Below are 24718 nucleotides of genomic sequence, written 5' to 3'. Positions count from 1 at the left end.
AAGTGTTTATAATCTCCCATCTCTGATCACACCTTACTAAACAGTCCCCATGTTTACCACATGCTAAAGTATTTTTGATTTTTACTCCAATTAAGAACCTAAATTAATACACATTTTCCCAAATGTGTTGAATTGTGTGTTCTAACTAGAAATGGCAAGTTTGTCAAGCCTGACGAAAAGTATACACTCATTAATTCTTGCATGCTGAATGTTTATCCATCTGAGTATGGGATACACACAATTTACAGTTTTCAAATCCTCCCAAGCATTGCAAGGCTATTTTAAGTTGACCGAGCAATTTTAAATAAAGTTGTCTGATGAAGTTATTCAGATAAATGGTAATGAAGATTCTGATGTTTGCTCTGTTCTTTTGACCATCACAGATTAAAGAGCACCTTGCTAAGGGACAGCGAATGCTGGCAGGTGATGGAATGTCCCAGGTGACCAAGACATTACTGGATTTAACTCAGAGAAAAAATTTCTATGCAGGCGATCTTCTGATGTCTGTGGAGATCCTGAGAAATGTGACAGACACATTTAAAAGGGCAAGTTACATCCCTGCATCTGATGGTGTCCAGGTAAGGGAGACAAGTTCGTGAAGGAAAAGGCTAGTGGAGATGCAATCAGTGTTTGGTCCCATGAAGCCAATGCAGCCATCTTGGAGGCAGGCTGGAGGGAGAGAATGCTCATCCAGGTGGTGCTTAGTGTGAGCTCTGGAAATGACCTCAATTCCCTTAGTCATTCTCCACCTCAGTGTCCTTGCCCATAAAATGCATATATTACACCTCAAGGAGCTACTGAATGAGAACATGTGTGAAGTGCTTTGAGCCCCCAGATAAAAGGCACTGTAGAAAATTCAAGGAGGTATCATGGATCTTTTATTCCCACATTTAATATACCATCTTGCCATAGGAGACTATTAAAAGTGCATTAAGCATAATGAAAATACATTAACTATAACATGCAAAAAAAAAAATAGTTGAAAGATTGTTTAGGGTTTTGCTATTAGTGGGGGGAAAACATATTTAATTTTATCAAACTATTCCCTAAAAATATAAGGCAAGTAGAAAATTGTTCTAGCGAAGAAAATGAGAAATTCAGTAACTTCTCAAGCATATTTTTCTTGTCTTGGAAGACTTTTAGAACAATGTCATTTATTTCCACAATAAAGTTTAAGTACTTGCCCAAAGTCAGTATTGCCTTTGCCATTAAAACAAAGCTTATTGAATGGCAAGCAAAGCATCTTTAATGCAAATACAGTTTGCATTTCAGATTAACCCTTTTTATGCTGTAGATTAAAAGGTCCTCCTACAAAGAATGTTGAGTTGATTTCTGCATTTTCAGCATAATGTTCTTACTGTATCTCTGCATAAAGTTCATTAAAATAAAGGTTTGGCAAAACTCCCAGATTAGGTATTGTGTTCCTTCAGCCTACTCTAAATTTGTAAGTTTATTTGTATTTCACTTGGAAAATACGGGATTTTTTTGTTTTGTTTTGTTTTAATTAGCTATTGAGGGAAAGAGGAAAAGAAGGCTTTTGGAATTGTGGAATCATTCATAAATATTACTGACACCCTAATTTGTATAGGGGTACATATATTGCTAAAATCATATGCATATACTGCTGAAAGAAACTACTATGAGAATTATTGGTGCTGAATTCTATATTATATCCCCATTGTCCGTATTTAAAATTGTAATTGTAAAAGTACATTTCCTGGAGTGGATGGAAGATTACTATCATTTGAGCATTTCAAAGATGCTTTTCTCTTACAAAGATGGAACAGGCTTTTTCCTAAGTTTTAAATGTTAATAAAATAACCAAGTACTTTTCCCTGTAGTTCTGAAATGCTTCTATTTAATATGTACATTAAAAATAGCATTTAAAGTCTCTGACACAAAATACAGGTTGTGATTTCAAAAAAATTCTCATAAACTCTGTTCACAGTTGAAACATTAGGCAAAATACTCCATGAAAGAATCTCTAACTTTCAGAAGTGTAGGACTTCAAAATTTTTATGTGTGGAAGTTCAAGAAATTAAGATGACCAGATTATATTTAGAAATATTTTGACTGAGCTACTTATTTGTGTACATAAATTCAGTGAACAATTCTATTAACCTGTTGCTTAGTCATGGACATTAGCTGGTTTGATTAAATAGAGCAATTTGGCTAATTATCTTGTTTCATTTTAGTGTTGTCAGAAATAGGTTTCTCTCTTTCCATCCCACTTCATCAAAGGAAGTATACACAAAGTCCTAAGCACATTGGTGTCCTCGTCATTGCCTCACAAATGTCAGCTGCATTTTTCTATGTCGTTAACTTTACTGGTGTCTTTTGGGGGATCTGGAATGCCCTCCTCATCTTCAATTCCTTCCTCTTCCATATCTGCCTGTCATAATTCTAGCTCAACTCTGATAAGTCTTTCTGATTCCTCCCAACACATGAGGTTCTTTGGTTAAAATGACTCCTGTTTTTAATTATCATTATTATTTCTAAAAGTAACTTATTTTTTGGCCTATGGGGAAACTTGTTCATAAAAAAAATAATTCAGCAGGGTTTCTAAATACCACTAAGAAACTTTGTTCTTGTATTTGTTTTTATATTATCTATCTCTGTTCGATAATAGTAATTCAGGATGTGAGAGATTTATGTAAGTATTTTAACTAACAAATCCATAGAATTATATGTTTACCCTTAAAATTTCAAACTATATAAGTTATTATTGTTATCATCCCCTAAATGAATTCACAACAAATCTATTTTTTAACGTTAGTACAGTTATCTTCTTTCATTACTTTAACATGAAACTTGACAACTTCACAAATCAGAACAGTGTATTCACCTTAAGAAATTAATAAAATTGTGAAGTTAATCTTTTCCCAGATTATTCACCTTACTGAGGGACAGCATTACAATCACATGGGCCACTGCAGTTTAAGTTCTTGGAGTTAATGTCCTCTTTCACTAAGAGCAATAATTTGCTGCCATTGACAATGGAGAAAAGAAGCAGCAACATCTATAACCCCTACATTTTTCTTTTATTTATTTATTTATTTTTTTTGAGACGGAGTCTTGCTCTGTCACCCAGGCTGGAGTGCAGTGGCCGGATCTCAGCTCACTGCAAGCTCCGCCTCCCGGGTTTACGCCATTCTCCTGCCTCAGCCTCCCGAGTAGCTGGGACTACAGGCGCCCGCCACCTCGCCCGGCTAACCCCTACATTTTTCTTAAACCAAAAAAGTGTTTAGCTTTTCCTTATTCCGTCGTGATTATCCAGTGAAGATAATTAGAACTTATCAAAGTAAAAAAGTATCACTGCTATTTATTGCACAGAAAAATGCATGGCTGAATCCCAAAACTATCACGTTACTAAATCAACACCAAATTCCTTTAAAATGGGCACAATTACTTCCATAAGGAACATAGGTTAACTACCAGCAAAGCTGTTTCCCTTCATTCATTACTCTGTCTGCATGTAGCCATTTAACTCTTTGGCAGCTGTTGCATATTATGATTAAGTCCATATCAAAGCGTATATATGATACCCATTATTTATTGTTGATGCCAAAACTAAAATAGATCAGGAAAAGAGAAGAAAAAAAGAAAGTAATTTATGACGTTATCACTATTTTCAACTAGTCACTCACCAGATCTCTAAGAGGAGAAGTGAATGCAGCATATGCAGCTGTTCCCTAAAAAGGTGGCTGCAGAGGCTTTGCCTGGTCAGCCACTGAGTCATAAGATGAAGCTCCCTCTAAGATCTTATTCTTTCCTGAAAGTACCTTTGGATACGAGTATAAAACTATATTTTTATCCCGGTTTGGACAATATTAACTATAATATACACCGTGATTTTATGCCCTGTAAGTAAGAAAAGCTGCTGTGTGTATACCTGTGACAATACTAATCTACCTTTGATTTTAAGTCCCATCCTGATTTATGAGATGTTAAAATTGTAAAAACCTCATACAATGAAAATGTGCTTATATGTTTTGGAATGATAAGCCACAGTAATAATTTTATTTTAGAAAACTACTAGAACATATTTCAAAAACTTTTCCCTTCAAGCATATTGTTTTCCAAACCTTTGGACTGCCATAACTCCAAGACAATTCATTAAAGCTATGTGTTATAGCTCTCCCTTTTCTAATCTGACATATGTTTCTTTAAGATCCAGCTTAAAGGTCGTTTTTGTTGTTATTGTTCTCAAAAGTCTTCTCACCCAATCCCAGGCAGGTTAGATTTTTTCTACTTCTGTGGACTTTTGAAATCTTGTAAACATGCGTACTATAGCACTTTCATACACAACATCATAATTATTGTTGCTAGGTCTGCCTTCAGCAATATCTTTTAAGGTTGTTGAGAGATTATTTTGTCCCTAGGGCTTACCCTGGTACTTGAAACATGTAGACACTCAAATATTTGTTGATACAATAAATGAATAACTAAATCCATTTATTATCATATAAACAAATAATAATGTTTGAGGAACTTACATTATTTCACAAAATATTAGAAAATGCTCTGAATATCTAATTCTGAGAAAAAAAAAAAGAAAAGAAAACTTGTTCATTGACTTTTCTTTGACCACTGAAATAATTCATTCTCAGTCTTATTCTATCAATAGAGGATTGAGTTTGCACTGCTTGCTCCAGAAACTTTAAGACTTGATAAAATTTAATCAGACATATTTAAAATCAAATTTCATCCTGTCCAACTATCTTGGTATCTTCAGGCACGTTACTTAATCTTTGTCTACCTTATTTCTTAGTTTCTGTAAAAAAAGAAATAAAGAAGAGATAATAGTCAATTCATTATTTGTGCTAGGTGTTGTCTATAACATTACAGCAAACTCTGAATTAACAAATACTGAACCATTGCTCCAAAGGGAAATACAGGATTAAGTTCCTTTGAGAATCTGGTCACAACATTTTCATCAACCAATCAAAATGACTTTGTTTTATGTGTGTTTCACTTAAAATTGACCTTGTTTAATGTATGTTGTTGATGCACTAACATTGGACTCATAGCAGACAGCACTTTATCTCATGCCTAAAGAAGGTTTATCTGACATACTTATTTTCTGTGTAAAGTATAGCATACTTTTGTTGTGCTTGAGATCACTAGATACTACTTCAACACCATTCTGGGCTCATTTTAAGCAGTGAAATCAACAACATAAAAAAGCCCCAAAAGTATGAAACGTGGCAGTAAAAAGATCTGAAATGGATACTTGGTTATAAGATAAGGGTTAAAACAAAAAGAGCATCATCATGTTAGACCTCAGCTAGAAACATGCACATTGGCCAACTCAAAATTTTTACCTTTGTACATATCCACCATTGGCTATGATGGTGCTACGCATTTTAGTTACAATGTTACAAATAAATTGTAACACATAGGTGAATTCAGAAATATAAATATTTAATCAGAAGGTTAACTGTTATCTATTTTCCAGGTATAAGTTGAGACTCAGAAATATATGAGTCCATACATAATATTTATTAATTACTTGACACATAGTAAGTACTACATAATCCCATTATTGCTAGTATTTTCATTACCAGCATAGAAGAAAAACGTGGGTCTTGCCCTCAAGCTGCTTATAATAACTTGAGTTATATAGAAGTTATATAGAAGAAAAAAATAACTTGAGTGAGGCTACACTGATATAAGTATAGCATGTTCCACTTCTATGAATTTTAGAAAGAAGTCTGAACAACAGCAGTAAGTAAAGAAGTCATGAGAGAGTTAGGACTTAAGATAGAATTTGGAGAAGCAAGATAGGTACAGAAACACTCAATAATTAAACTATGTAGTCAAAAGCATAGAAGTAGTGTAAGAATGACCCGTCCATTAGAAAAACCTTCCTATCTTTATGATCTGCATTTTCCACCATGCATCCTACTTTGGAAAATATTTTGGAAAATAGGATGCATGGTGGAAAATGCAGATCATAAAGGCAGGAAAGTTGAGGCCACATAAAAGAGTTTGAACTTGGTTCACTATAAACAGATTTACTAAATATAAAGACAGTTTTTGGAAAAATGGTCTGAAAAGGTAAATAACATGGATTGGTGAATAGAGAAAGAGTAGGGAAGGAGGGGGAATAAGCCTATGGAGTTGCTGTGGCAGTGACCTAGATATGAGAAAAGAAGAGAACATGTCTTAGTGACAGTGGCTCAGAAAAGAGGAAAGAAACATCTTCATGGAAGAAAAGAAAGGCCCTTGAAACAGTTTAGATTTGGGAGATGAAGAAAGAAAATATTGGAAAAAATACACCCGTAGAAATGTCCACAGACCCTCACAGTGTACTGTGTTCCTGAAACTCATCTGAATGCAAGGACCAGTTTCTACCCAGGCATGTTCCTACTTCTGTGGACCTAACAGAAGATCAGTGTTTTCCCAATGTTTTTGTACTGTAACCTGCTGTAAAACACACAGTTACATTAACATGCAGTTGAAAAGTAGAGTTTTCCAAAATAATATTTACCTCACTATGTGTAATAATACACTCTGGTATTCTCCATTATTTTCTATTTCATTAAGAAAAATTAATCATGACCTTGAAACAGGTCATTACTCAACATTGGAATGCTACTTGTTTATCTGATACATCCCCTAGGTTTAAGAAATTTGTTTCTCAATAGCTGAGATTAAATAGGAAGCTCTAACCTTAGTTTTCTGATTTCTTTTTTAAGTTCAGACTATATTCTAAACAAATGATTCAGAGATAGGTGATCAAAGAATTAAATTGAAAGCAGAAGTAGTAATTTCAACAAAACCAAGCATATTTATTTATTTATTTATTTATTTATTTATTTATTTACTGATGGAGTTTTGCTCTGTCGCCAGGCTGGAGTACAGTGGCACGATCTCGGCTCACTGCAACCTCTGCCTCCCTGGTTCAAGCGATTCTCCTGCCTCAGGCTTTTGAATAGCTGGGACTACAGGCGCATGCCACCACGCCTGGCTAATTTTTGTATTTTTAGTAGAGACGGGGTTTCACCACGTTGGCCAGGATGGTCTCGATCTCTCGACCTCGTGATCCACCCACCTTGGCCTCCCAAAGTGCTGAGATTATAGATGTGAGCCACTGTGCCTGGCCACATCTTTTATCTTAAAACACTTGATGAGCAAGCAGATATGTTGCACCGTGGATTACTTCCATGCTGATTATCAAAAGATTAAGTCACTTGGTGAAGACCTTGGAGTATGATTTCTCCATTGGTTTTAATGCCAGACACTATTCCCTTTTTTATATTAAAGATTGGGTTGATAAATGTGGAAGCAGCTATTAATATGATAATATAATACCCTCATATAATGATAGACCTCATCTGTAGAGGTAGTATAATTTTGTTGACTAAATAAGATCTGGGAAGGCTTTTCTAGTTTCGAATTACAGTACAACTCTAGCCTTCAAGACACAACGTGATACCTTGAGATCCTCTGCTCGACAGGCATTATGTAACCAGAAAGGCTAATAATTTTCTCAAACATGAGTAAGGGAGATAGGGAATGGAAGCAGGGGAGTAGGGTGTGATGACTAAGAGTACTTGCTCTGAGCTTCCGGATGTGGCTTTAACACTTGTTAGCTCTGTGATCCGAGACAAGTTATTCAACTACTCTATGCCTCAATTTTCTATTCAACAGTATGGGATAATAGTACCTACCTTATAGGATTCATGTGAAGGTTAAGCTTACTGTGTGAAATACTTACTCAGTACCTGACACCTGGTAGGTCTCAAGAAATGTGACTATTATCATCCAACAAGACAAAAATGGAACGAAAATTTACAGTCCTTGGAGCACAGGTAGCTACTACCAATGCAGATGTATATTTGGTATCTCTCCTGACAAGAAAGAAAGGTTGAATGTTTCTCATGGAACCACCTAAGGGAGTGTGGGCACTGCTTTTTTTTTTTTTTTTTTTTTTTTCACTTATTATGGAAGAAAAGGGCAGGAAATGTATCAGGGAAAATGGAAACAAAAAAACAGCACTCTTCTTTAAGGTCAACACTGAAGGGCCATTTTGTAGTTAGAGAGCAAGGGGATGAGAAAAATTGCTTCAATCAATAGCCAGGATGCCTGGCTCAGTAGAAAATAAGCCAGGTACAGGACAGTAGCTCCCAGTCAACAATCACTCCACGTCATCTAAATGGCTGCTGTTTTCAATGCTTAACAGCCTGAGAAGATTTACTATCATTTCTCTGTGGTAGAGAGAGCCTAACGTAGCTAGCATCACTTTCTAGATAGTATTTAAACCCCACCCTTATTGTAAACATGAAAATAAGAAATTTAATGGGAAATAACTTTCTTAAGTGGGTGAAATATGAAGCTACAGATCTTGCTTCACAACCCAACATGGTTAAGTCCTACCATGAACGAATCTAGAAGATAGCTGGTGACTGAGGGAAACTAACAAGCTCCATAGAAGAGCCCGGAGTATGCACCACAGCCATGTGGGAAAAGGAAGAGAGGTAAAGTAGTTTGAAGAATGTATAAAGTGCAATGTATCAGTTGGTAAATGCCATGTGGAGTAAATACATTAGTTTGATCAAGTTCTTAAAAAATACAATAAAACATGAGACTGCTAGTTTTACCCTTTCCAAAGCTCCTATTATTTTCTTCAGAGTCAAGAAAATATTGAGATTTGCATTAGCAAAAGTTACAAATGGTTTTATATTGTGATTCCATTTATTATCAAATATTCTTCTGTTTTAAAAAGTTTTTATTGAAGAGTGTTTTGGTGTATTAGGGCTACCATAACAAATACCACAAACTGAGTGACTTAAACAGCAACATTTATTTTCTCACAGTTCTAGAGGCTAGATCTCCAAGATCGAGGTCTCGACAGGTTGAGTTTCTCATGAGGCCTCTCTCTTTGGCTTATAGATGGCTGCCTTCTCTCTCTGTCTTTTTCACATGGTCTTTTTCTCTACACACTTGCATCCCTGGTGTCTCTCTGTGTGTTCTAATCTCCTCTTCTTAAAGGACACCAGTCAGATTAGATTAGGGCCCACCCTGATTCACTCTTTCTAACTTAATTTCCTTTTTAACAACCCTATGTCCAAAGACAATCACATCTGAGCTACTGGGTACTAGGACTTTAACATAAAAATTTTGGAGTGGGTTGGGGGGTACTGAGATACAGTGAGCCTATAACAAGGAATCTTGAAGGACTATGAGAATTTTCTTTTATTGAAGGGGTCTGTGTCAGTCATCTTTCTTCAGGACTGGACCTGCTGTGACTACTGCCTGTAGTCTTGTAAGGGTCTAAACTTGAGATGTGTGCAGGCTTCTCTCACATGGTGGCCCTTAGGTGTATCAGCCAGGTCTACCAAACTTGAGGAATCACTCCTTACCTTCTTCCTCACTTAAGAAGCATCTCCTGTCTGAATATGATGATGAGTTTGTCACACTGAATTATGATGGTTTTATAACATTGGCTGTTCTCCCAGGCTATGTCTGGGGAAAAATCATATATAATGGTATTAGTATCACTAACTATTTTACCTTTCATTTTAAAAGAGGACTGTAGGCAATACTGAGCTCATGCCCCAAAGCATTAAAGATTGGATGGCTTATTCTTTCCACTTAGCCTCATCCCATCTAGTATACCTCACAGCAGAATTACTCTGTTACCTCTTATTGGAATCCTTGATCCTAAAGGTAACTCAGAGATACTGAGAGCATTGTATAAAAAATTTCCCATCTGAGCTATTCTGGGACTCCACAGGTGAAACTCTCTTACATCATGGCAAGGTAATGAGATTAGTGTGAAAGACAGTGATTCCTGGAACACTGTTCTTATGCAGTTTTCAAATGAGTCAGAGCTAAAAGAAGTGTGTGTGTATGTATGTGTATATATATATATATATGATGTTCTTAAAGACTTCTTTCTCCTAACCTAGTGACTATTAGGAGATATTAGTTTCAATTATCTGTTCTCACATTCCTTTTGGTCTGGCAGGTTGCAGTGGGAGAGCAGGGTCAGTCCAGCCCTGCCATCAGAAGCCTCTGAACACCACTGTGAGGTCAGGCCATCTGGTCTGCTGCAGATCCCACTGCTGACCTTGATATCCTTGTCCTTCAGATGTCCCCCTATCTTTTGTCTCCCAGTTTTCCAGTGGCTCAGATTTTTGACTCTAGATTATATTCTTCTTATGCCTTGGTTTCTGAAACCTGCTGGATGACATGCTGTATTATAATATTCTGCCTTTCTGAATCCTTGTTAGTTTTCAGTTACCAATGCTCAATTGATGTGCTGCCTTGATAGACATTCTGGATAAAAGGTCTAAACCATGGTATTGGGCTTCTTGGTCTTGTTTGATTAGGAGTTATTTTGCCTATTCACCTATTACCAAAAAAGTACCTAGAGCACTCTTTAGGGATTACTTAGTATTTTTTTAAAAAGAGTAAATTCAAGATGATTTCCATAATAATGTTGTTCTTACTTAATTTCATTTCAGTATACTTTCTTGAATAGAATAGGATGCTATGAGGTAAAGTCGTAGCCATAACACAGGGAACCTGTGATCTCTTCTTTAATCTATAATATGGATGTATTCATGGTTTTATGTATCACATATGCAAATGTTATCAGCCAAGTGCATTAGGGCAAAACAAAAAATGAGATCTACTATTAGGTTGATGCGAAAGTAATTGCAGTTTTTAATGGAAAACAAACCTGCATTTACTTTTGCACCAACCTATATACTATATTTTGAACACTTTTTGGATTTTTACCTAGTTAAAGGAATGGTCTGTCTCCTCTGAATTAATCTCAGCAGTGGAGAGTCTTCTTTTTTTTTTTTTTTTTTTTTCTTTTTTTTTTTCCTTTTTTTTCCTTAAGATGGAGTCTCGCTCTGTTGCCCAGGCTGGAGTGCAGTGGCGTGATCTTGGCTCACTGCAACCTCTGCTTCCCAGGTTCAAGCGATTCTCCTGCCTCAGCCTCCTGAGTAGCTAGGATTACAGGCGTGCACCACCATGCTTGGCTAGTTTTATTTTATTTTTAGTAGAGACAGGGTTTCACCATGTTGGCCAGGCTGGTCTCGAACTCTTGACCTCAGGTGATCCACCCACCTAGACCTCCCAAAGAGCTGGGATTTAAAATTCATATTATTCTGTTACCTGTCTGTCCTGCTTTCTTTCTTACTTCTTCATCTTTTTTTATTTATTTCTCTTCTTATGAATTTACCTTCTATATTTTAACTATGACTTCATGCCACTCAGCTCTAGTCATGATAATCCTATTTTTTTTTTTTGTCTCAAAAGCCTCCAGTTTAATTGTTCACAATTTTTTTCCTCTTGAACTGTAGGCTTGTAGTTAAACCTGTCCACTGGGTCTCTTTTCTTAGCTATGTTTTAGATCCCTCATACTCAACTTGAACGAAACAAAGGTCACTTTCTCTTCTCAACACTGCTGCTTCTTATGTGGTAGCATGGCTAACTCATCACCCTCAGCTACCTGAGCTAAGAACCAAAGCCTTACCTTTGAATCTGTGCTTCTCCTCCCGTGCAATCTGTCATCATGTCATTTCTCTAAACCAAGCTGCTATCATCTCTGGCCTCAATAATTACAACAAACTGCATTCTAATCTTCCTGTTTTTACTCTTCCTCTCCTATGCTTTATTTTCCACTCAGTGGCCAAAGCTAGACCTTGATTTTTAGTACAACTCATGTAACAGAACCCCTGTAGGACCAAAGCCTCACTTTACCTGACCCCTGTGTATGATTTTCATCCTCTATTAATATTTTCATCCTTTCACCTCACCCAGCCCCCTCTTCAACTCTAGTGATGTTATCTTTCTTTCTGTTTCTCAAACTTGTTCAGACTGTCATTTACCCAGGGAATTTGAACATCCTCTTCCCTTTTTTTCTGGAACTCTCTTCCTCAGGTCTTCATGTGGCTGTCTCTTTTTTATTATTCTGTTCTCAGTTCAAATGTGACCATCTTAGAAAGGTCTTTCCTGATGACCATCTAATCTAAAGTAATCTCTCTCTCTCTCTCTCTCCGTCACACACACACACACACACACACACACACACACCCCTTGCTGACCTATTCAGTCTATTCCTATAACCTATTTTGTTTTTGTGTCACTGTCTCAGCCCATTTGTGATGCTATAACGAAATGCTGAGACTGGGTAATTGATAACGAATAAAAATGTATTTCCCACAGTTCTGGATCAGGGTAAGGGTAGTGATGCATAGGGAGGGTTCCCTGTGTTTGGCATAGGATGAACTGGATTTATGAAGTTCGTGAGTTTATGGAAGAGGAGTCCCATTCCTTGCTTGTTGCTACATGTGAGTTTAAGGACCAGGGTTGAATATCCACAGCCGCTTCCTGTAGTCCTACAACTTCTCAAAAGTATATATTTGTGCTCAAGGATGATGTTGAGTCTTCAAATGCTGTTAAAAATGAGAAGAGGTCGATCCCATACTTGCTCAAGATAACTAGTTTCCTTATCTGTAAAAATAAGTGTTATCTCTCATTTCCTGGACATAAGGAGAGCCCCGGTAGCATTAAAAGCATCACTGGAAGAGGAGGGCGTTGAATCGAAAAAGAGGCAGCAAATTAGGTATAAACTTTTTATTGTTTTCAATTTTTAAAAACTCCATGAATGCTTAGCCCATTTCCTTACACACAGTGGACATGTAATGCATCAGTTTTAAATAGTTGAGTACTTACGTGCTGCTGTGCCTGATGTTGTGCACTGGAGGCACAAGAGTGAAAAAATAGAAATAACTCGATTATAAGCTAGTAGAGGGAAAAGCCCTAAACCAATCGTCATACAAATAAATCATAACTTCAAAATCCTATATACTTCCAGAAAAGGTCACACAGTACCAAGAGAAAAAGAAAATATCCGACTCTGTATAATTGGGAGTGGGGGTGATGATCTCATAAGGCCTTTTTGAGGAAATTACATGTAAATCTGGACATAAAGGATAAGAAAATGTTATCTGAGTAAAGAACAGAAAGAATAACAGTCCAAGAAAGCAAACAGCATGTAAACAGGCCTACAGGCAGGGCAGAAAAATAGTGTGGGATGCATGAAGAAGTCTAAGGAACTTGGAGTACAAATAGAGCATGGGGCAGGATAGCATGAGATAAAGTTGGAGAGTCGGGAAGCAGCTGGATCATACATGGCCTTGCAGCCATCAACTAGTTGATCTCTAGGTTGGGGATCAATGATCTATCCTATATTATGCATCCTTATCCTAATGGCTTATCCCTGCTTCCTTGTTTACTGTTAAGCCTTTCTAATAGTTCCCTCTATATTTCTAGTCAGAGTCACTGTAATTCTTTCAAAACTTCAGATCTACCTTACTAAATTCGACTCTTAGGGCTTGTCTTTGTCCCTTGGTGTCCAACCATTTTGCTACTGGTTAAGATGGAGGAGAGCACATTTCCTGTGGCTGAAATTGCTAGCCTAATCTACAACTCTATTTCCATGGAAATAGGAATTCAGCAAAAGCAAAATGCTAAGACATATTTTAGTATATTTATAAAAAATTGTGTATAATCCATAAGAAATCTGCCAAGTGGAAGCCAATCAGAAGTAAAAACAGAATGTTTTACTCCTTTCCATAAAATAAAGTGTCATTTTTGTCTTGTATAGCCAAATCTAGGGCCTCTACTTTGAATGTCACAGAAGGATGTATGCTTTTCTTTATAGCATACATTTATTGCCCTGATTTTTGTAATACTTCCTGCAAAGAAAGAATTATCATGCCTCTTTGACCTTTGTGTACCACAACCATTCACCATGGTGCCTCTCATATAGTAGGTATCTAATACTAACTACCCTGAAACTCCCTCCCCACAGAGCACATTTTTAGAAAGAAGAGACTTCTGCTGAACAAATTATGTTCCTGTTCCTCAGAGTTAGTGGTGAATCAGTTCTGTTCTGTACATATTGCTGAGAGAGGAAGAGACATTAAAGAGGATAGAGGAGAATGCTACTGGTTGTGAAAGTCTATCTCAGAATTATAGGTGCATATTTGCCATAATGTGGCAATGAATACAAATCATGCAGCCAGTCATAAAAAATATATAACATAAAGGTAATAAAATCATAAAGTTACCATATATCGAGCACTTGCCATGCATCAGATACTGTGTTAAGAATTAACTCCAGGCTTCACAATAGCTCTGCTAGGTAGCTATTATTACTCCTGTATTACAGATTCAAGAAATAAAGCATAGGTGGGCACATCTGCCCATAACAATACAGTTAATAATTGATGGGGAAAATGTTAAACGGGGTCTGCCTCATTCAAACTCCAAACAGCTCAGATTCTGCCAAGGACACGCAGTTTTTCAAATCAGTCTAGGTCATGGAGATCAGAGGTGACTGAAAAAAAAAAAAAAAAAAAAAAAAAAAAAAAAAAAAAAAAAAAAGCAACAAAAAATCAAAAAACAAAAAAAGCAAAAAAATGAGGCGAAACCTACTGTAAGATGTTGACCTTTTTATTTTAGAGATTGACATAAGTGACCTAATCCGTAAATCATCAAAAGAGCGATTATCACCATTAATGGAGTTTTAAAAGAACACTAGCAAGTAGTGGCTCTGCTACCACAGAAGGAGCTTCATACTTTGAAAAATTCAGTCATGCGGCCTGAAATGTCATGAGTTGCCTCTTCAAAGAGCTGTTCTGTTAGGTTTGGTTCTATTTATCAGTCTGATAGTTTAGTAAATGTCAAAGCAAATATATATTCAGTATGTATTAGTGTGTGTGTATATATATATATAATGTGTGTGTGTATCTATATATATATTATATATTATATATGTGTGAGACAAGTTAGAGCAAGGCCAGCTGAAAGAAATGGTGCTAAATATTTTTAGGAAAGCTGAGATGCAAAATGTGGTACATGTACACTATGGAATATTATGCAGCCATTAAAAAGAATGAAATCATGCCCTGTGCAGCAACATGGATGCAGCTGGAGGCCATTATCCTAAGCAAATTAATGCAGGAACAGAAAACCAAATACTGCATGTTCTCACTTATAAGTGGGAGCTAAATATTGTGTACTCATGCACATAAAAATGGCAAAAATAGACACTGGGGACTAATAGAGTGGGGAGGGAGGGAAGGAGAAGGGAAGGGGCTACAAACCTAACTAGTGGGTACTGTGCTTAGTACCTAGGTGATGGAATCATTCATACTCCAAACCTCACCATCACACAATAAACCCAGGTAACACACCTGTACATGTATCCCCTGAATCTAAAATTAAAGTTGGAAAAATAAAGAAAAAAGAAACAAGCTGAGATGTAGTGACTTTGCAACTTAAATTTTATTTTAAATGTAGGACTTTATTAAATATCTGCTATGAGCAAGTCATATGCACTGAGAATACACTGATGAACAAGAAAGACTTAGTCTTCCCATAAATCTTGCCCCACTGCTTGAGATATTCAGACTTAGCTCACTGTACCCCACATGGATTTCATTAGTCAGGGCACTACTACTGATTATTCCAAAGTCTAATCAATAGTGAGAACAAATAACTTTATTCTGTACTGCCTTCCCACTCCGATTTAGTAAAGCCTCATTTGTTGGCCTTGAAGAATAGTACAAAATGCTTGAAGAATAGTACAAAATGCTATGTTTGGTTGGCTCAACATATATTTTAATAATTTGTGGTTTTTGTGTGTGCCCTTTGGTGATTTAAAAAAAGAACTGAACTCTGAATTTATTGTTTTCATCAAGGAATTTTGTGTATGTAATGGCCTTCATGTACAGCAAGGAGTCACCGACCCACTGTCAGCAAAACATGCTTTGTGAATTTTTTTTTTTTTTTCAGAAATGGAGATGCAGTTGCACAAATTGCTTCCTGTTCTCTTGGTGTCTGTTGTTAGCAGCAGCAGGCATTTTGTATGAAAGCTGGCAGGGGTTAGAATGCAGACCGAGGTCATGGACCTCAGCACAGCTAACTGGCATGTACAGGGATAAAACCTGCAACTTTTGCCTCATTAGCACCATGTCCCCTACTGAGTTAAACAGCCATAGGCAATTGGAGAACTCTGAAGGTTAATTCTTTCTGACCATAGGTAGAGTTACAGCTCAATGGACTAAGCCCTTCAAATGTTAACACTCCAAGCAGGAAAGTTTAAGTGGAAAAAAAATGGCTGGTAGTACAAAAAGTTTAAATGAATTGAAAAACGAGTCTAAAACAGACTTGCAGGTTTTTTAAGAGTTGCATAAAATAGTCTGTAACTTTTATAGAGGTTATGACTCAAACCGTGTTTCAACCATGTGATTGCCAGGAACTATTAAAATAAATAGCACAAATAGGGCAATTAAATATAGATACTAACAGCTTCAAACCACAAGAGGAAATGAGGCACCTTTGTTTTTAATTTAATAACACCCAGGTGAGTTTCTTTGAAATTAGTGCAAATGTCTCTTTTGAGAAGCTGGATAGGGAGGAAGACTGATGAGACTAACAGGTTATGATTATTTCTGCCCTCAAGGGAGTCCTGGTCGTGGTCCAAGTTAATGTATCAGTGTGAAGCAGTGCTACTGCTAACCTACACACAGTCAGAAGAGATGGCTTCTGAGAACGCAGCCAAGCCACCACTGCCTATGCAACTTAAGATAAACACCATGCCTTCCCTTTACACTTCTCAGGTCTCCTGTGACCCCAAGTCACAGCTCGCCTTCAAAGGCACGCTGGTTGTTCTCTCCTAGTTCCTGTGTCTTGATGGCACAGTGTAGTGTGAAAGGACAGAAAAGTCTCTCTCTGGTAAAAATCCTTCACGTGTGAAATGCGCACTTGCAAAACAGAACTGAACAGAGCCCGGCTCTCTGTCAGTGTGAATGGAATATGAACATCAAAATGACCTTCCTGCAAGGAAAGGGAAAAACCAAAAATCACTGGGTACTGCTAGGTGAAGATAAAGCCTATAGGTCTTCAACAGTTACAGACAAGAATGATGGCAAGGATGTTACATGTCTATTCATTCTCCCATGTTGGCTTGCTGGCAAAAGGCAGAGGAGTAGAGTAATAATTTGAAAATAGCTAAGATTTATTGTGCTCTTAGCATATGTGAAATGCCAGGAACTTAGAAAATTTCATTTAATATTTGCAATTGGTAGTTGTAAAAGTACAATGAGCAGGAAGGGCAGAGTCAAGATTTCAACTGAGGGAGCTTGTCTTTCCTCCACTTTGCCTATACTTTTACTAGGGTGTTCTTTGAAACAACATTGCAAGTAACAACCATGACTAACAATTAACAGGACATCTTGTAATGAAACAAATACAGACTACTTTCTTTCTTTTCTCTTCTTTCTTTCTTTTTTTTTTTTTTGGGGGGGGGGGACGGAATCTCACTCTATAGCCCAGGCTGGAGTCCAGTGGCGCAATCTTGGCTCACCACAAGCTCCACCTCCTAGGTTCACACCATTCACCTGCCTCAGCCTCCCGAGTAGCTGGGACTAGAGGCGCCCGCCACCACACCCAGCTAACTTATTTATTTATTTATTTGTTTATTTTGGATTTTTAGTAGAGATGGGGTTTCACTGTGTTAGCCAGGATGGTCTCGATCTCCTGACTTCGTGATCCGCCCACCTCGGTCTCCCAAAGTGCTGGGATTACAGGCGTGATTCACCGTGCCTAGTCACAGATGACTTTCATTACAGACAGGATCAAACTTACTTGTATGGAATAATTACACAATGACATTACAGAGTGGAATATAGAAACCATAATGGAACGAATAATTGTGAGTGAAAGTGTTTTCCCTATACTGACCTCCTCTGAGCGTATAAAGAAATGAAGGTATATGAAAATTCTGGAATTATGGTGCCGGAAAAGGATCCTCAGAGATCTTCTAGAATACTGTGTTAGGGTCATAAAGCAATATTACAAAGTTCTTATACCTTTACCATGTAGTCAACCCAAATGGATGTTATTAGAAAGTATAATTCTCTCATGTAATATTAAATCTTTTATCTAATTTAATTTACAGAACTTCTTTCAAATAGTTAGCAACCTTCTAGATGAAGAAAACAAGGAAAAATGGGAAGATGCACAACAGGTAAGGTTGGGGTTATTTCAGAACTTAAAATGAAGTTGGCGAAACGAAGTGTATAAAATATGTGACTAAATTAATGGCTTGCTATTTCAGGAAAACAAGATATTTTTAAGTCAGTCTAGGTTATATCCTAGTAATTTTTGAGGAAACAAATGATCTTTACCTTATCAGTCTGGAAGGAATGTCTATACATGTGAAAAAAAGCTGAGCAAGTTTAAGCAACTTAAAACTTTAAGGATTTAATGTGTAATAATTATATGCCTAACCAATAAGTTCCTTTTTTGTCTGTAGACCATGGGAAAAGCAGCACATCTAAAAGTACATATTTCAAATGAGAGTATAGAGCTTTGACTAGTAAAACCATTTGCATTTACTACAATGTTGCATTTAATATGGATCATAGAGAGAGTGATTAATTTTATTCAAAGCCAAGAACTGTTAAAATCAGGCCTCACCAAAAATTATGTAATGATTTTTTAAAATCTTCTTGCTATGCTTTATCAGTGTAGCAAGTGACCTTATTGGTTTAGGTATTGTTTATAAATACTTTGCAATACCGTTTGTGGTATCCTAACTGATATACAGTGACTAATTTTTTTTTCCTCCGAATTACAGGAAAAGTGGGTTAGAAGTCTAGAAAGAGGGAAAAAATATGGTTCTAAAATTCTATGTAAATGTAATTTAACTGGATGTTAAACTTCTTTAGTTTTCTACTTTTGTTAAAATAAGGTAATCTTGAAAAAAAAAAGAATGAACATTTACTGAGGTTCAGGTTTTCCCTTTATAATCATATTCTGGGTCTTCAGGAGTAAAGTATGCGCTTTATCCTATTATGACAGGAGCTCTAAAAATAGTCCAGTGTGGGTCTACCTCATTATTAGGTATAAATTTCATGCATCTGGACATAGCCAGAAAAAAAAAAAAAAAAACCTTATTTTAATACTTTAAATCTATTTTTTTCTACCAATTCGAGTTACATATTTGTCCTTGACTTTCTTCTAGAGGACAGCCTCATTCACTCACTGTAAGAAGATGGTGTCTTTCCTTAGAATACAGCTGCAGAAGCTAAGTACATCTTTCTAGAATGCTAGAGACTATTAATTATGGATATATTTAGAAGAAATATATAATATCCTATTTAAAACAAGAGTGCAATTCATCAGATGCTGTTATTTACTGTGAGGTCCTAACTTTATTTATTTTATTTTATTTTATTTTATTTTTTATTTTTTTTGAGACGGAGTTTCGCTCTGTCGCCCAGGCTGGAGTGCAGTGGCCGGATCTCAGCTCACTGCAAGCTCCGCCTCCCGGGTTCATGCCATTCTCCTGACTCAGCCTCCCGAGTAGCTGAGACTACAGGCGCCCGCCACCTCGCCCGGCTAGTTTTTTGTATTTTTTAGTAGAGACGGGGTTTCACCGTGTTAGCCAGGATGGTCTCGATCTCCTGACCTCGTGATCCGCCCGTCTCGGCCTCCCAAAGTGCTGGGATTACAGGCTTGAGCCACCGCGCCCGGCGAGGTCCTAACTTTAACAAATAATGAATGGTGGCAGAACTTCTTGTCAATGAAAAATCTTGAATTCATAAACCATCTATTTCCTTGAGATTTTGAGTTAGCTATATTCTTATATTTAAAGTATTTTTTCCAATAATAATGATCCTTAATACTGTTTTTGAAATAACGATTTGAAACTGAAAAAACAAAAACAACCCTGTTCTGTAGCTTTTACTAAAAGGTGGTGTCATAAATGCAGCCACGTGGTGAATGGGTCTATTGAGTTTGTGGCCCAAAGGGTAAACTTTGTGGAAATAGGTACTGTTTAAAATCTATCAAAGATAATCCTTGTGGCTCTCCTTATTTTTGAGTAATAGCCTTAACAAAAGTAAATATAAAACAGAACTCTGTGTACATTTGGAAAATGAGCTGAATAAAATGGTGGCTACTGACATCGGAAGTTTTTTGCAAACAAAATTTACTCTTTTGAATGGTCATTTTGGAATTTGTTACCCATCGGTTCCAGTTACGAAGGATAAAACTATGTTTAGATAAATCATTCTACTAAAAACGTAGTATACTAAAGTTAAAAAACAAAAACAAAACAAATAAACTACTTTCTATATAGCACTGCTTTACACTCTACCCATATGGATGGAGTTGACAAGTCCAGTTTAGTCAAGACAAGTCATTTTAGTCATGTATTATGTTTGATATTTCTTTATTACATTGAAAATTCATATGTCTCTAGAGCAAGAGTGAGCAAACTGCAGCCAGTGAGCCAAATCCAGCTTGAGGCTTATTTTGTTAATCATATTTTGGAATATAGCCACACTCATTCATTTACATATAACCTATATATGGCTGTTTTGATACAAGGAAAGAGTTGAGTTTACAACAGAGACTTCATGTCCTGCAAAGCCTAAAATATTTACTATATGCAAACAGAAAAAGTTTGGCAACCTTTTATAACCTGCTCTATAACATTTGACTACACTTGGAGAAATATAATTATAAACAGAATCTTTAGTCAACCTAAAAAACCTCTCCACCAAGGCAGAAGAGAAAGAAAACACATTCATTATTGAATAAGCAGTAAACCAGAATGTAATGTGTATCATAGGCAATCCGCTGAGATTACAAAAACCCTGTTACACAGCCTAGCAGTGTCCTCAAGGTAAACAGTAACTAGTTCTGAAGAGGACTTAAGAGCACCCTTTGTCACACATAGTTCATCCTAAATTCACTTGGTAATTGGCGGTGACCATCTTGTTACTTAATTGGCCTTATTCAAAGAAAAAAATAACCTCCTTATAGCTTTATGACTGGAAGCAATTTTACCACTTGAAGCAAAATTCAAGAGGCCTCTGAAGTTAGGCTTCTACCTTTCACAGAAACTGAGAAAGAGGGGCACTATCTTTCTGTATATTTACCTTTCAAAGAGAGATATTCCTGGATCTTTAAGCTGTAGGAGACTATTTAGCTTTTAAATAAATTGATATGCATTTCAAAGAGAAAAAGTGCTTACAATTACTAGATTTCCAAAAGTAAATGCTCTAAGAAAAGGGAGAAGAGAGTGGGGTTGAGGGAGGGAGAGCCTCTTCCCATATTTTCAACAGAAAAAAATAAGCCTCTTTTTAAAATTTATATTCATCCTTCCACTACACATTCTCATATACATACACACCTATACAAAGATAAGGGGAAAATACAGCAGTAGCAGGAAGCCTTGGCGATAACAAAAATCTTAGGCACATTCTTGGAAGTGGGATGATGGACTTTCGAAATTTGTGTTTAACGACTGAAAGTGAAGCTAAGCGATAGGTTTTATCCCCCAAATCTTTCTAAAATTAAAAATTGGAACTATCTCAGCTATACATGTCTAAGTTAATATCCGTCATTCATGTCTTCAAGTATATGTGAGTAAATATACTGTGGATACTGTCTGATTTTTAGACAGGCACAACCGCAAGCCCCTTTGAAATACACATATGCCTACTGTCGCTTTCAGCTCTGACTATATGCTTTTCTGCTATTCAGAATGCCTTCTCGTCTTCTGCACTAGTCTTTGCGATTACAAAGCAGCTAGAACTCTCTAATCCACTTAATTTTCATGGCTAGAAAATGCAGTGGTGCTGAATGGACACAAGAAATTAACTTGACTTCAAAAGATTTTCTGCTCTAAAGTGGTTATATAATGCAGGCTGACTTTATAAGCTTTATGGGTTATACACATGAAAAGTCATGTGATATTTTCAATAGCCTTTATGTCCCGAACACTATGAACTATTGCCACAATCATGGTTGCCAAATAAAAAAACATTCGTCCATTTGTACTGTGTGAGGTGCCATGATGTTGAAAGAAACACATGGGCCATGGAGGCAGATGGTCCTGTAGGTAGGTAAGTAGATAGGTAGGTAGTTGGATAAATGGATAGATGCATAGATGGACAGTTAGATAGGTAGGTATTGCTCAGCCACTATTCAAGATACAATATAGCCTTAGGTATGCTGTTTAACCTTCTTGAGGTCTTTCTTCTTCTTTCCTAAAATATGAATAATAATACCACAGTTGTGTTTTGTATTTGTTCATGTAAAGCACATTCACTAGAGCTATTAATATTATTGTAATATTAAAATTATTACCATTATTCTTACAGTGGACATTATAATTATTAAATAATAAATGTTTCAAGATATTTATTATTATGCAATAACTTAATAGTTTGTAAATATCTTCATGGTGGCAGTATTAACTGTTTTTCTTCTTGTGTTCCTCATGTAGTTGCCACGTTAAACATGTAAAGAGCCCAATTTCAGTGTTCTATGTTTTTGTTATGTTTAAATGATGGAAAGAGATCATCAAAAGAAAAGTCATGTATTTTCTGAGGAGACAGTCTGTTAGATATTTTGAGTTTCCTTAGATTTATGAGGGATTAATCACTATATCATGTTACTTCCAAAGTTCCTCCTATGTGACATCTCATGTCATTCTCAATTCTTAATTTAAAAAATACAGCTATAGGCAGCTGTAGATTTTTTTGACGTCAAACAAAGCTGATTTGTGATTTCATGTAGGTTTAAAAAATTTCAGTTATATATGCCATTGTATGTATCAATTTTTTATTCCATGTAACCTTTGCTTATTTTTTCTAGATTTATCCAGGGTCAATAGAGTTAATGCAGGTGATTGAAGATTTTATACACATTGTTGGAATGGGGATGATGGACTTTCAGAATTCATACTTAATGACTGGAAATGTAGGTAAGAAATAGGATTTTCCCCAAAAAACTTTCTGAAATAAAAAAATTTGCAAGTATCTGCACCATACGTTTCCAAGTATAATAGTCATTATTCATATGTTTAAGTACATGTGAGCAAATATATTTCGAATACTTGGTGTCTGACTTTTAGATTAGCCTAAACACATTGAGATATATATATATATATATATATATATATATATATAGACACACACACACACACACACACATATTTGTATTTATCTTCATGCATTTGTATGACTGCTTGTAGGCCTATTTGTGTGTGTCTTCATGTGTATATGTAGGATAATATGTATTTATTTTTTCATTCTGCCAAATGCTCATTGCTATCCAATCTAGTTATGAATGTGTATGTGTGTGTATACACACTAGTAATTTTGAAAACAACATGTTAGTCTTTACGCTCTTCCATACATTGTTCTTGAGGATGCCGAGTTACTTTCTCACTGGTTGTCCCAGGCAGGTGCTGAATCTGTGTGTGGTGGAACATTGAGAATACCTTCCAGGGTTAAGATGATGGTGCAACTGCTGCCACTGCAGGTTTTCTGAATATCTTCCAGTACACAGTGGATCTCTCAGGTCCCTCTGCAGTGGATTCTGTAATGCAACAACCATTGTATTAACCAAATGACACATTTCTCTTTGTGGTTAAAAATTAACAAGCGCAAGGAAATAGTCTTCTTAATGATACACATTGAACTGACATAGGCGTACAGTTTTCTCATTTCTTTAAAGCTTCTTCTGATAATGTTACTGTGATTCAGAATTATTTTCTTTCATTTGTCATACTTTAATACTCTTAACATAAAAACCACTGAACTATAGATAGTAATGTGTTTAAATAAACATATGTTGGCCTATATTCGTATTCACAGATAGTTATGCTTTAGTTTCTGGATTAGGAAGAGACCGACTTTGGTGGGACAATTAACTAGGGAAGTTCAACTGGTAGAGAACATAATTTTTTTTTTTTTTTTTTTTATGATTAAGGCTTTTGGTGGTTCATTTTATACTTAATTTCTTCTGAAGGTACCTAAGTCCTGCAGGGACTCATTTTATCCTGGGATATCTTCTACCAGGGTGACCTCAGATTACAATAGGTTACAGTTAACTACTGATAATATTCTTCATTTGAGGAAAGTCTATGTAATGGACATTTCAAAAGTCTGGAGACGTTTTGGAGCCCATATATCCTCTTCATCCAGCACAGGCCTTATCAGTGAGTTTAACATCTTAATGTATCTTCTGAGCCTGTTGGAGGGCCCACACTTTTCTCCAGAGTGGGTGTCCAGCAGCTTGTGCCAGTTCAGTAATGGAGGAAGCTGTCCCTTCTTATGGACAATTAGAGTAAAAAGAGACCAAAGATGGTATCTTTGTTGAAAGATGAATTCAGAAATCAAAGAAATTCTCAATTAAATGTCCATTATAAAAGTGACTGGGCAGATAAAGGAAAGAAAGTTTGTTGAAAAAGTGTATCATGTCTGTGGAAAAGGTTTAGAAATCACAGCTATGAGTTTTAAGGCACATGGAAGGAACCTAGCAAGATTCCAGGGATGCTAGTCACCCAAGTCAGAACCACTTTCCCAAGGGAAGGAAATGAGTTATGAAGGATCTTGGGGCAGATTGGACAATTGGTAAAGTAATTTATGAGTTAAAATGAGATAGAAAACAAAGAACTATTGTTTTCTTCTTCTTTTGTAGATGTTAACGTCTAATTCTAAAAGGTATTGCTAATTAAAAGGATGATCAGATCAATACATGGCATTTATGCAGAATGTGTTTAGAAAAAAAAAAAAAACTATAAAAAAGCCAATCAGAGAGTCTAGCAAACTTAAATTGGATTTAAACTTAAATTTGGATTTATGTTTCAGAATCACAG

At 36.3% G+C, this 24718-nt stretch overlaps 1 protein-coding gene across 1 annotated transcript in view; it reads left to right on the top strand.

Annotated features, from left to right (window-relative positions):
* The window catches only part of ADGRB3 (adhesion G protein-coupled receptor B3), a 779954-nt gene that overhangs the window by 362844 nt on the left and 392392 nt on the right, over positions 1–24718 (top strand). The window contains 3 exon segments of the mRNA XM_017870735.1: positions 384–578; positions 17996–18064; positions 22711–22819. Of these exon segments, the coding sequence (XP_017726224.1) occupies positions 384–578; positions 17996–18064; positions 22711–22819 (373 nt within the window).

The sequence above is a fragment of the Rhinopithecus bieti genome, unplaced genomic scaffold, assembly GCF_001698545.2.
Source record: "Rhinopithecus bieti isolate Rb0 unplaced genomic scaffold, ASM169854v2 scaffold_5569, whole genome shotgun sequence".
Taxonomy (NCBI): Eukaryota; Metazoa; Chordata; class Mammalia; order Primates; family Cercopithecidae; genus Rhinopithecus; species Rhinopithecus bieti.
This window is presented reverse-complemented; position numbering and strand designations above follow the sequence as displayed.